The 12,203-nt window shown below is 42.9% G+C and overlaps 1 protein-coding gene across 1 annotated transcript in view; it reads right to left on the bottom strand.

Moving 5' to 3' along the window:
• Window positions 1–12,203, bottom strand: part of LOC133746885 (leucine-rich repeat-containing protein 37A-like) — a 102,813-nt gene that overhangs the window by 45,218 nt on the left and 45,392 nt on the right. The window contains exons 11-13 of the mRNA XM_062175123.1: window positions 5,720–5,838; window positions 3,139–4,904; window positions 2,719–2,823 (exon numbers count right to left, since the gene is read on the bottom strand). Coding sequence (XP_062031107.1) covers window positions 2,719–2,823; window positions 3,139–4,904; window positions 5,720–5,838 — 1,990 coding nt within the window. The remainder of the gene's footprint in view (window positions 1–2,718; window positions 2,824–3,138; window positions 4,905–5,719; window positions 5,839–12,203) is intronic.

Raw genomic sequence — 12,203 nt, 5'->3', positions numbered from 1 at the left:
CCAGCCGTGGCTGAGGACCAGTTTTGCTGGAATCAGGCAAAACATTCGGATGGGTAGTCTTCTGCCTCTGGCAGCGTCCTCATTCTAAAGTGAGCAGGTTTAAATAGAGGAGTTCTAAATACTCCTCTACTTCTAAAATTCTAATGTAACAATTGTCAGACTGATACTTACGTTGAAGCTTTTTCTATGTCTTCTGTTACTCTTCCTCTATGAGAGTAAATCTGTTTTGTAAGGAAAAGCAATCATTATTCACCATAATGATACTATTTCCAAATCGTTTACCTTCCCTTTCCTCCTCTAAAAGCCTTGCCTGCCCAATAAGATAACTTTTTTTGAGGACAGGAATTCTGTCTTGTTAATAGTTCTCACTCTTCCACAGTCCTTGGTCTTGAATGCCTCTGGGTCTTAATACATTCTATTGAGAGCCATTCATCAATGAGTCCTCTTAAAAGTGGAATGGGAGTGCAACATCATGCATTTAATATATACAAATTTGGGAACATGGAAGTTGTAGTCCTTAAACAAAATAAAAAAAATCTGGAAGAAAACAAAGTGGAGTAGAAGGAAACACCCTTAACCTGCTGAAAGTATGGACCAGAAACCTAAACAATGGTGTTTTAAAGGCAAGAACAGGAGTAGGATACTTATTAGACTGCTACTAGTCATCATTGTTGAAAAGGCTGAAATCAGTGCAATAAGAAAAATAGGTATAATTACTGCAAAGGAAGAGACAAAACTGTCAACATTTGCATAGGAGATGGTGGACAACCTAAAAAAAAGCCCAAGGTAATCAGCTGACATTTTGTTGGATGTAACATGTGGTTTTGGGGAGGTGACTAGGTGCTGAGTCAGGAGAGCAGTACAGTGGATCTCCTGTTTGTTTTGCTCCACCAGTGACTAGAGGGAAAATGGAGTACAGAGCCCTTCTGTAATAGCAATAGAAAGTAATAAACTGTCTTGGAATAAACTCAACGAAAGTTGTATAAGATTTATGTGATGAGGATGCTCTTCTGAAGCCCATAAAATGTCATGTTTCTAGGGTAGCATAAAGAAGCCAGTTCTCAAATTAATCTACAAATTCAATGCAACTTAACTCAAACCCCAAGAAAACTTTTTACAAAAACCAAGAAGCTGCCATCCTTTAGGGAAAAATATATGAGAAAAACTACTAAATTTATGAAACAGATTAGAGAGAAGGAGCTTGCCCTGCACTGAAACTGTGTAGTGTTAGGGTGGGCACTGCCCGTGCTGGTCTCTTTCTCATCTCCTCTGTGCTGTTATCACTTACTTCTTGTGCCTAGACATGTCTTTTTAAAAACTTTCATTGAAGATATACAGATTTCATGTATACAGATTCAGGAACATAGTGATCCTTTCCACCTTACCCTCCCTCCCACCCACACTCCCATCCCTTATTCTTCCCCCTATTTCCATTCTTATTTTTTATGAAGATCTATTTTCAGTTAATATTATACTCCTAGATTAACCCTACACTAAGTAAAATGTTCAACAAATAATATGAAGAAAAAAATTCACTGTTCTTCAACAGTCCAGACAAGGGCTATTTAAAATCATCACATGTCAGGGATTTTTCAATATGGTGGCATAGGGAGGCAGCTTGCTGCTCTAGTCTAGGGGTGGATAGTTAAAAAAAAGTGGAAGGAGTGCAATCTCAGGGAAGGTTTAGGGAGAAAATGGTAGAGGAAACTCCATGCAAATTGGATGGACACTGTGGACCTATATGGAGGGTGTGGACTTGCACAGTTTGAGACCCTAGCAGCTGAGAGCCTCAGCACCAGCTTTGGAATGAGGTGAGACCATACTGCAGCAGCTCAAGCCACTGGCAATAAAGCTGTGCGAAAAGCCTGGCATGGGTCTGGCTTGGAGCCCTGTGGGGGTGGTGTACCTGCCAACCTAGAGCAAAAAAAAGGGGGGGCTCACGTTTCTCTCTCCCTGACCACAGGCACTGGCATGCTGTAACTAGCCAAGAGAGGCACCATTTTGGAGATACATAACAACTGCTCGAGCTACTGACCGCGAACCCAGCAACCAACCTAGAGGAGATGCTGGACTCTGGGAGAATTGACAGGGGGCTGGGTGCTTGTGACTGTGGGAGCCTTGTGTGGTGGGACTGTGAAAACACTGGGCTGTGTGGGAGGGTGCAGGCAACCTCCATGGAGGGAACATATTTAGAGTAGCTGGATGTAGGAATCAGCTGCAGTGCATCAGCTGAACTTATTTAGACAAAGTCTTAGACATTGGAGCAGTAGGATGCTACGTAGATCTAATGTTTCTGTAAGATAATACTTTTGTCTTTTGGCTGCGTCCATTCTCCCAAGGGCAGTGACACTTCCTAATCTCATTGTTTCAGCAATGAGGAAAGAGTTCAGTGGTAGAAGAGAGTACATCAAATCCCTGACATAATTTTGGAGAACTTCTGCCATTTTACTCTGGCCTTCTTACACTTAACCTCTCCAAATGTCCAGTCCCTTGTTATCTCAGTTCCAGTTGCACAGAGATTTCCCATGAGTGGGGTTCCTTTAAAAATCTGTGGAATGTGCTTTTCAAGGAAAAGAATAAAGCGCATCTCAGTCTTGGTGACTAAAGAGGAAGGTCAGCTTGTGGTACGTGGAAAGTGGCTTTGATGTTCAGTCTGTGGATTCCGAATCTATTACAAAGGAAGGATGCACTCTGGAAATCTGAACGAGTCGTCCTTACCTCAATGAGACAGAAGATGATAACCAGCATCGTGACCACTGCCGTCACAGATATTGCCACGATGAGCTTGTTGTGATAGCCATGATCTTGAGCTCCTTTTGCGAGCTAAGAAAGAGCACAGTTTAAAAAGACAGAATAAAGAGCTGGAAAATATGAATGCTAAATATTCAGAACCCCATTCTTCCAGGTGAGTGGCTTAAAAGATCTTAAAAGACCATACAAAATCTACTGTAGTATTATAATCTGGGTATTACTCATTTTCTTCTACAGTGTGTTAGGTCTGCCTCCTTCCCTAAAGGAACCAAGTGTCACCATCTTGGCTAAAGTTACATTACCGAGACAATATCTGGACTGGGAGCCCCTGGTCCTCCCGGGTGGGTTCTCCTAAATGATGGAAAGGTGCAGGTCTCCTGTCCTCACCTTACTCGACTCCCGCTCTTTCTGTCCACTCGGGGCTTCTGTACTCTCATTGATATAGGTCTCAGTCCTCCACTGCTCTGTATCCCATTCTTCCTTGGCTATCTTTTCTTCCTGCTGCTCACTGAGGAGCTTCATCAGGATGCCTGTTTTGGAGATGAGCTTGGCACAGGGCAGTTGCACCTGGGCCTCAGAGCAGTCCATTTTCAGAGTGCGGATGACGTGAGAAATGAGCCTTCTCACGTCAGTGTTGGGGATGAGGGGCTGTAGCTGCTGATTCAGCTGAATTTCAAACTGCTCCCCCTGGGACAGCATCACGGGGTAGGTGAAGCCTGCGGGCATGGTGGGGGCTTCAGTGCCCTCACTGGGGTATTCCCACTGTGTTTCCTTGGTTTGGTCCACAGTCGGCATTAGGTTGAACTCGGTCCCAGCAGAATCTGTAGCTGAAAGATCTATATGCATTTTGTCTCCAGGGAGCGTTTCTTCAGGCCCAGTGGTGTTTTCTGTCAAAACGCTTTCTTCGAAAACACGCCCTCCAGAATGGTTTTCCTCCCTAGTGTCGGCTATAGAAGGTTCTCTCAGAGAAGGACTTCCCTGAGAATGCAGGTCTCCAGGGGATGAGAAAGCCTCTCCGGAGGGGGGATTTATGAGACTCCGCAGTGCAGGGAAGGGAGGCCTATTCAAAGCCATCCACCTGTTGAGGGAATTTTTCCTTCTGAACATTTGACTCAGTTTGGCCTTGGGGGTTCGGAGGGCCAGGTGAGAGCGAGTTTTATGAAAACGGTAATTTTGTCTGGAATGCGAGATTGGTTTCCCTGCCGCCTTATTTTTGGCTCTAGCATTGGCATCTTCTAAGACAAAAATGGTGTAGGTTAAGTCTTTTCCTTTGTTTTTGATCTCAGAGAGAGATTTTGCAGGGGAGGTAGAAGACCTGCCCAGGATGTGTCTCTTCAGGAAAGAGGAGGCTGCAGCCCCATGTTCCTTTGTGAGCAAGGGCTCCGTGTGCAAGGAGTTTCCGACCAACTGCCTGGGCCTCTGAGCCACTTGAAGCTCCTTCAGCTCCCTGGAGCCTGCTCTCCCAAGCCTTCTTCCCCCGATGCTCTCTGCAAAGGGCCAGGTGCCCTGTCTCCTCCCGAGTCTCTTCCTCATCTCCTGGAGGTGCCTTTTCCGTAAGCCCTTTGGCCCCTTGATGACTTTTTTCACTCTCTGCAGCCTGTACCCCACACTGGGCATGGTTGCCAGGCTGTTCTCCTGTGATGGGGCAGTTTCTGATTTCTTTAGGAGGATTTGAGGGTTAAATTGAGGACCTAACAGGATAGGCTGCATAAGCATGGCCTTTTCTTCCTTTTTAACCTCATCGATTTTTTCTTGAATTTCTTCATCTAACAAATTCTCTAGAAAATAGAGCTTTCTCAACTTATTTCTGTAAGGATGAGAGGCCCTTCTTATGTGGGTTTTCACGTAGCTCAGGGACTTATCTCTCTCTTGCACATTTGAAAAAAGCAGTTTAATGAATGGTAATAATGTTGATTCTACATTTTGCAGATTTTCCTCTGAGAAATAAGGCAATATGTAATTCAGTGCACTAGTAATGTTACTTTCTTCATTGAAGTCCGGCTGTTCACTCATGCGACCTGGGAAGTCCACGCTGTTTCTCTCTGATACTGGGTTCTCTGGCTCAATAGTCAGCTCCTTGCTGGTGTTGTTCTTCCGGGCTTGCAATATCTTCATGAATGCCCCCTTTGGGTTCCCTATGGATGCTTCTTCAACTGTCAAAAAAAGAAGAGACTGCTTTTTGGTACAGAAGACTGATGGGACAGCTTTATGTCAGTCCACAGCCCTACACTCATCAATTAAATTAGGAGTCAAATCCAATATTTGGGGTACCATTGAAACTGTAGAGAGAAAAGTAAAACCAAACTCAAACCTATGAAATTTCAACAAAAAGAGGAGGAAAAAAATATTTTTGAGAGAGGCATTCGGAAGAGTTCACAGTGTTAAAAAAAACAGGAACTATGATCAGTATTATTTCATTGGTTTCCAATGACCGACCACTGCAGCATTCTGACTGCATCAGAGGAGCCAGGCAGCCATTTCTGGTTATGGAACCAGAAACTCCCAGGCTCCAAAAAAACAGCATCACTTGTACTCTTTTATACAAGTGCAAAAACAAACAACCGCAGTGAGCAGTGTAGACCTGTTCTGTAAGACAGAGTTTCCTTGAGGCCCAACACATAGAAAACCAGTTTATAGACTGTGTGCAAATGAGTTATCATTGAAAAGCAAAGCACCCAAGAGCACAGAACACCACGTGTGTGGTTCCCAATATTACTTCCTTCCCCTTCTATCTCTTTTCCATGATCCTTAGTGCATATGTAAGTTACATTATTAAATTACATAGTGGTAATTGGGAACCTGACTTTTAGCAAGGGAGCAGTGTAGCAATTTAGGGAGTTTAGATCTAAATGAATGAATAAAAATACAGCAATTACATTGTTACTTTAAACTTGACCCTCAAATTTTAAAATAGGAAATTTAAAACAAATAAAAATCTAAAACAGATCATCAGGTAGTTCCGACTCACGGCAATGTGTGGTATTTGCCAGGCATTCATTGTCACAATGAAGCTTGATGGTCTTGCAGACAACCTCGATAGTATGTTTAAATTGGCAGAGGCAGCAGGCCATATGGCTAGGTAAGATCCTATGAATAGAAACAGAGAATTAAGTTACGTGTAAAGGGTTTCCTTGGGTAGGTCAAACAGGTGAGCCAAGGTGCCAGCAAAGGAGTTCTTGAGGTATGTGGCCAGGACATTTGGGTAGGAGCCTGGTGGCCAATTGTTGCTCTTGAATATGAGAATAAAGGAAGGAGGGAGAGGTGGCCAAAGGAGGTATAGGCATGGAAGTGGTTATGGTGTGCCCAAAATAAAGTCGACAGGGTGAGCATTGGGCACCATAGTTCTGTAGTTTGACTCAGGGGTGTCTCCTTCCAGTTCACAAGTCTCACTGTGGGTTGGGAGTGCACAGGAGGACTTCCCCCAACCTCTGGAGTCCCCTTCTCCATCCCTGTTGGAAGTGTTCACTATTAGAAACTACTCTGGTCCCAGAAAAATGACTGACTACAGTAATTGTTGGGAAAGATGTGGAGAAAAAGGAACACTCGTTTACTGTTTGATGAGTGAAAGTAATTGGACCAGGCAGGTGTTTAGCCTAGTGATGAAGATGCTGCTTGGGACAAGCACATGCCATTGTGGATTGCATGGCTCCATTTCTGATCCCTGTTTCCTGCAAGTGAGTGCCCTGGGATGTGTCAGGTGGTGCTTCAGTAAATACCCAGAAATGGAAAGGCTGCAACTTATGGTAGGTGTGTGTTTTTAAGTTTTTAAGAAACTGTTAGTCTATTTCCATTATATTTTTTTTTCAAATTTATCATTTTAGCAGTTTCTGTGGAAGGAAGAGAGAGAACAGACACAAACACACACACATCTTTTCATTAGGTGGTTTACTCCCCAAATGTCTGTGACATCCAGGGCTTGTCCAGGCCAAAGCCAGGAGCTCAGAAACTAGTTTGGTTTTCCATGTGAGGAGCGAGAACTCAAGTCCTTGGGGCATCACCCACTGCCTTCCAGGGTGCACATTAGCAGGAAGCTGGGGTGGAACAGAGCCAGGACTTGGATCCAGGCATTCTGATGTGGGATTTGAGTATCCCAGCTTAACGGCTGCACCAAATGCCTGCCCTCATAAACAGTTTAATTTTTATTTGTTTTGTTTTTTAAAGCTTTTATTTAATGAATGTAATTTTCATAGGTACAACTTTAGGAATATAGTGTTTCTTCCCCCATACCTGCCCTCCCACCCACACTTCTATCCTACCTCCTACTCCCTCTCCCATCCCATTCTTCATTAAGATTCACTTTTGATTAACTTTATATACAAAAGAGCAACTCTATACTAAGTAAAGATTTCAACACTTTGCACCCCCCACCCCCCACATAAAAAGTACTGTTTGAGAACAAGTTTTGCAGTTAATTCTCATAGTACAACTCATTAAGAACAAAGGTCCTACATGGGGACTAAGTGCAAACAGCTTAATTTTTAATACCCCCAAATTGGAACAACCTAAGTGTTCACAAATAGGTGAATAGATAAACTATGATAGGTTCATATAATGAAATGCTATTCAGCAATAAAAGGAAATTAACTCTTGGTACACACAACAACAAGAGTGTCTTAATCATGTTGAGTGACAAAAAGTGGTTAGAAAACAGTGCATACTGTGTGGTTCCATTTCTATAAAAGTGTAGAACATGCATATTAGCCCAAAGTAACACAAGAAGGTCAAGGTTATGTGGAAATTGGATTGGGGAGAGCAAGGAGGGATGGAAGGGAAGAATAATAAAAAGATATAAGGACAAGTTGAGGTGGCGGGTATTTTGCTGTGGTCATGGCCTATGGTATATACATCTATCCACATAGATTGTCCACTGTGTCTATTGTTTCTTCATCTCTGGAACTACTGTGAAATTGCTCAGAGGAAAGAAGGAAGGGAGGAAGCAAGAGAGAGGAGGAGGAAGGAGTAGGGGTGGGAGTGAGGGAGCAGAGGAGGGGAGGAAGGCTAATAATTGAGTCCACATGAGAAGTATGCTGCTTGTGATACTCACATCCTGTATCGCAGTGCCTGGGTTCTCAGTGTACTTTTTGTACTATTCTTTATTTTTCTTGGGGGATTGAATTATTTTTAAAAAGATTTATTTATTTATGCTATTATTTATTATTATTTTTCACTCCCCAAATGGCCACAAAAGCTGAGTGGAGTAGCTGGGATTCAAACTGACATTCCAATATGGAGTGCTGGCATCACAAGTGGTGACTTACCTTGCTGTGCCACAAGGCGTGTCCCTAGTAGGTTTGAATATTTCTAAAATTAAAATTTGGCAAAAATGCTAACAAAGCTAGTTGGTTATCTTACTAAGAATTATTGGAGGCTGTTTCAGGGAGATAAAAACAGCCTGTTTAATAGGAGTGAGTCCTCAAGATGATACTTAAGCAGTATAATCACTTAGGAATACGGATTCCATCGCCAGATTAGGTTCACATCTTAGCTCTGCTAATAATATGATCTTGGGCAAATGGCTTAGACTCTGTGTCTCAACCACCTCATTCTGATAGCACCTACCTCTACTGAGATGTGAGGATCAAATGAATCAGCGCTTGAAATGTGCCTGACACATGTGAGTGTGCAACACAAGTTAGCCACTGTGGTTATTCACTTGCAAACCACTACCTGCACAGTACTGATGCTCTCCCACCTCCGGTTGTTTGGGGGCCTTCTCTGAGGCAAAAGGATGACTTTATTAGGAAAACAGAAAGTGTGCTTCATGAAAACATGAAGGCTGTGGGTTGGGAGCACAATGTATAGAGTTTAGATTAACACTGGGTACACTTAGTGGGCCTGGATCTTTCTAACCAATAGTTGAGTTGTTAAAGATGACTAATGTTACTTCTTTGGGTCCAGGGAAAGCTTCATATAGAAAGAATGTACTCAGAATGGTAACCTAGCATTTTACTAGACTTCAATTCTAACACGAAATTTTTGTTAAGTCCTTTCCTACCCCTAACTTTGTATTTTGAAAATTTTCAAGCCTACAAAAATATCCGAAGGATTGGTGTCATGAATTTACATATTCTTTCACTTAGATTCAACTCTTGCTAACATTTTGCCACATTCACTTTCCACGTGTGTGTCTCTATACACTTCTTGGACAAACCATTTGAGAATGAGCTGTAGATATGATGACCTTTTATTGCTAAAACTGAAGTCTGTGTCTCCTACGAACAAAGGCATTCTCCTGTATATCCACAACACTGTTATCACCCAGTCAGCTTTACATTAATATCACCGTCTATTGTCCACATAGAGGAGCTCTCAGTTGTTCCAAACATGTCTTGGCTATTTTTAAATCAGCCATTGCATTTTATTTTCATGGCTCTTTAATTTTCTTCAGTGTAGAACTGTTCCTGGTTATCAGTATTTCAAGACATTGACATTTTTGAGGCATTCAAATCAGTTGTTTTACAGCATGTACCTCAATTTGTCTTTCTAAGACCAATACTGAATATAATCACCATGGATCATTTATTTTTTTATGTGGCTGAGATTTTTTTTTAAAGTTTTATTTATTTGAAAGGCAGAGTGATGGTTGGGTGGAGAAGGAGAGAGAGGGGAGAGAGAGAGAGAGAGAGAGGAGGGACAGAGAGAGAGGGAGGGAGGGAGGGAGAGAGAGAGAGAGAAAGAGAAAGAATATGAATGAATGTGAATAAATCTTCAGCCACTAGTTCATGCCCCAAGTGGCCACAGGAGCTGGGGTTGGACTGGGTTGAAGTCAGGAGCCAGGAGCCAGGAGCCAGGAACTATATTCAGGCCTCTGCTGGGTGGCAGGGGGTCAAGCACTTTGGTCATCCTATGCTGCTTTCCCAGGTTCATTAGCAAGGAGCTGGGAGGGAAGTGGAGCAGCTGGGACTTGAACTGGCACTCCCATATGGGATGCCAGCATCACAGACAACTTCACCTTATGTCACAACACCAGCCCCACCAGGGACCATTTCTAGCAGGAACACTGCATCTTGCATAGGGAATGTTGTAGTTTTGCTGCTTACTAACATGGATGCACTAGGGATGATGTCAGTGATAAACTTAAAATATTTATTTTTTAGAAGATTTATATTTATTTGTGAGGTAGAGTTACAAACACAGAAAGGGAGAGACAGAGACAAAGGTCTTCCATCTTAAGCTGGTTCACTTCCCAAATGGCCTCAATGGTCAGAGCTGGTCCAATCTGAAGCCAGGAGCCAGGAGCTTCTTCCAGGTCTCCCATGCAGGTGCAGGGGCTCAAGCACTTGGGTCATCTTCTACTGCTTTCCCAGGCCATAGCAGAGAGCTGGATCAGAAAAGGATCAGCCAGGACTGGAACTGGTACCCATATGGGATGCTGGCACCGCAGGTGGAGACAGCCCACTATACCACAGTGCTGGCCCCCAAATCATTATTTTCAAAATATTGGCAACTCTGGGGCCGGCACTGTGGTGCAGTAGGTTAATCCTTCACCTGCGGCGCCGGCATCCCATAGGGGCACTGGTTCTAGTCCCAGCTGCTCTGCTTCTGATCCAGGTCTCTTCTATGGCCTGGGAAATCAGTGGCAGATGGCCCAAGTCCTTGGGCCCCTGCACTTGCATGGGAGACTGGGAAGAAGCACCTGGCTCCTGGCTTCAACTAGTGCAGCTCCTGCCATTGTGGCCATTTGGGGAGTGAACCAACAGAAGGCTTTTCTCTCTGTCTCTCTCTCTCACTGTCTGTAACTCTATCTGTCAAATAAATAAATAAATAAAATCTTAAAAAAATTGGAAAATGTTTTGAAATTGCTAATGACCTGAGGTATAGCTTATTCTTACTAGGTAATATTTAAGTATTAAAGACCATTGCACATTAATATGCAATAAAGGGGTCAGCGCTGTGGTGTAGCAGGTTAAGCCTTTGCCTGCAGTGCCAGCATCCCTTATAGGCACTGGTTCAAGTCCCAGCTGCTCTGCTTCTGATCCAGCTCCCTGCTAATGCACTTGGGAAAGGAGCAGAGGCCCAAGTGCTTGGGCCCCTGTACCCACGTGAGTCGGAATAAGCTCTGACTCCTGACTTTGGCCTGGGCAAGCCCTGGCTGTTGTAGTGTTTTGAGATAGGAACTAGCAGATGGAAGATCTTTCTCTCTCTCTCTGTATTTCTGCCTTTCAAATAAATAAATAAGTCTTTAAAATGCATTCAAGACCATCGCTTATGAATCATGACACAAATGAGCTGGTCTGCTTTGTCTAAACTCCTGAGGACTTCCAATAATGAACTGCAGTGTAACAATTGCTTTCAGGTTTTTATAGCCTTGGTTGCAAATGGCTCCAGAAAATGCTAGCACTTTTCCTGTCCACTGATGGTCAAGTATAAAAAAAAAACAGCTAGAACACCACTCCCTTGGCTAACCGAGAAAGCTTGTTGATGATGAGAGCTCTGACTCTTTGGAAAGGAAGGCCTCTCACTAACCTAGGAGGGATCCACTGTGGCAGATGCTGCCCAAGGTTGAGGAAGAGGAGGCTAGAGCAGAAACCAATGGATTTGATGATGTAGGAAAGTTAGTCAAGGAGGTGATCTGAAAGAAATGATTAGAGCAGGGTATGCTATGAGAGGCCTTTCCCCATTCTTATCTTGTGGAGTCCACTCAACTAGCCTTATCATAGTTTCTGTTTAGCTTGTCCAATTGGCAGGGAGGAGGTCACAGTGGAAGTTGCAGTAAGTTTATGATAAAATGTCACAATAGGGCTCTAAGGAAATACTTTTTAAAACTTCAAAACTTGAGATACTTCAAACTCTACATGAAAATTAACTAGAATGGATCATGGACCTAAATGTAACTCAACAGTTTCTACAAGAAAAGAGGAGAAAATCTTTGTAACTTTAGATTAGACGATGGGTTATTTGAAAGGTTTTTTTTACGAAAGGCACAATAAAAGGACAAACCATACAAGATAAAAAGTTGCTATAGGCTCATCAAAATTAAAAAAATTAACTTCTACTCTTCAGAAGATACAGTTAATAGAGTGAAAGGATAACTCACAACCAGAGAGAAGATATTTAGTAAACATACATCTGAGAGAAAGTACTCATACCCAGAGCATACAAAACACTCTTAAAACTCCCTAAGATTAACATCAAATTACTACATGGGAACAGATTTGAATAGACACTTTGTAAAGATATTTGCACAACAGTATCATCAATTATTAGAGAGTGCAAGTTTAAACTGCAGTGAGTGTACCCAAGGTGCCAGCGTTAGGATGACTGAGTCCCACATTTGAGCACTTGCATTTGATTCTTCACTCTGGTTCCTGGTTTCAGCTTCCTGCTAATATGTTTTTCTGCCTTTCTTGGGCTTGAGTAATTGGGGTTCCTGCCACCTACATGGGAGGTCTGGGTTGAATTCCCAGCTGTCAACTCTAGCTTAAGCCCAGCGCTGGTCATGGTGGGCATTT

The sequence above is a fragment of the Lepus europaeus genome, chromosome 18 (genome assembly GCF_033115175.1).
Source record: "Lepus europaeus isolate LE1 chromosome 18, mLepTim1.pri, whole genome shotgun sequence".
Classification (NCBI taxonomy): Eukaryota; Metazoa; Chordata; class Mammalia; order Lagomorpha; family Leporidae; genus Lepus; species Lepus europaeus.
Note: the sequence above shows the minus strand (reverse complement) of the source record. Positions and strands in the feature narration are given on the sequence as shown.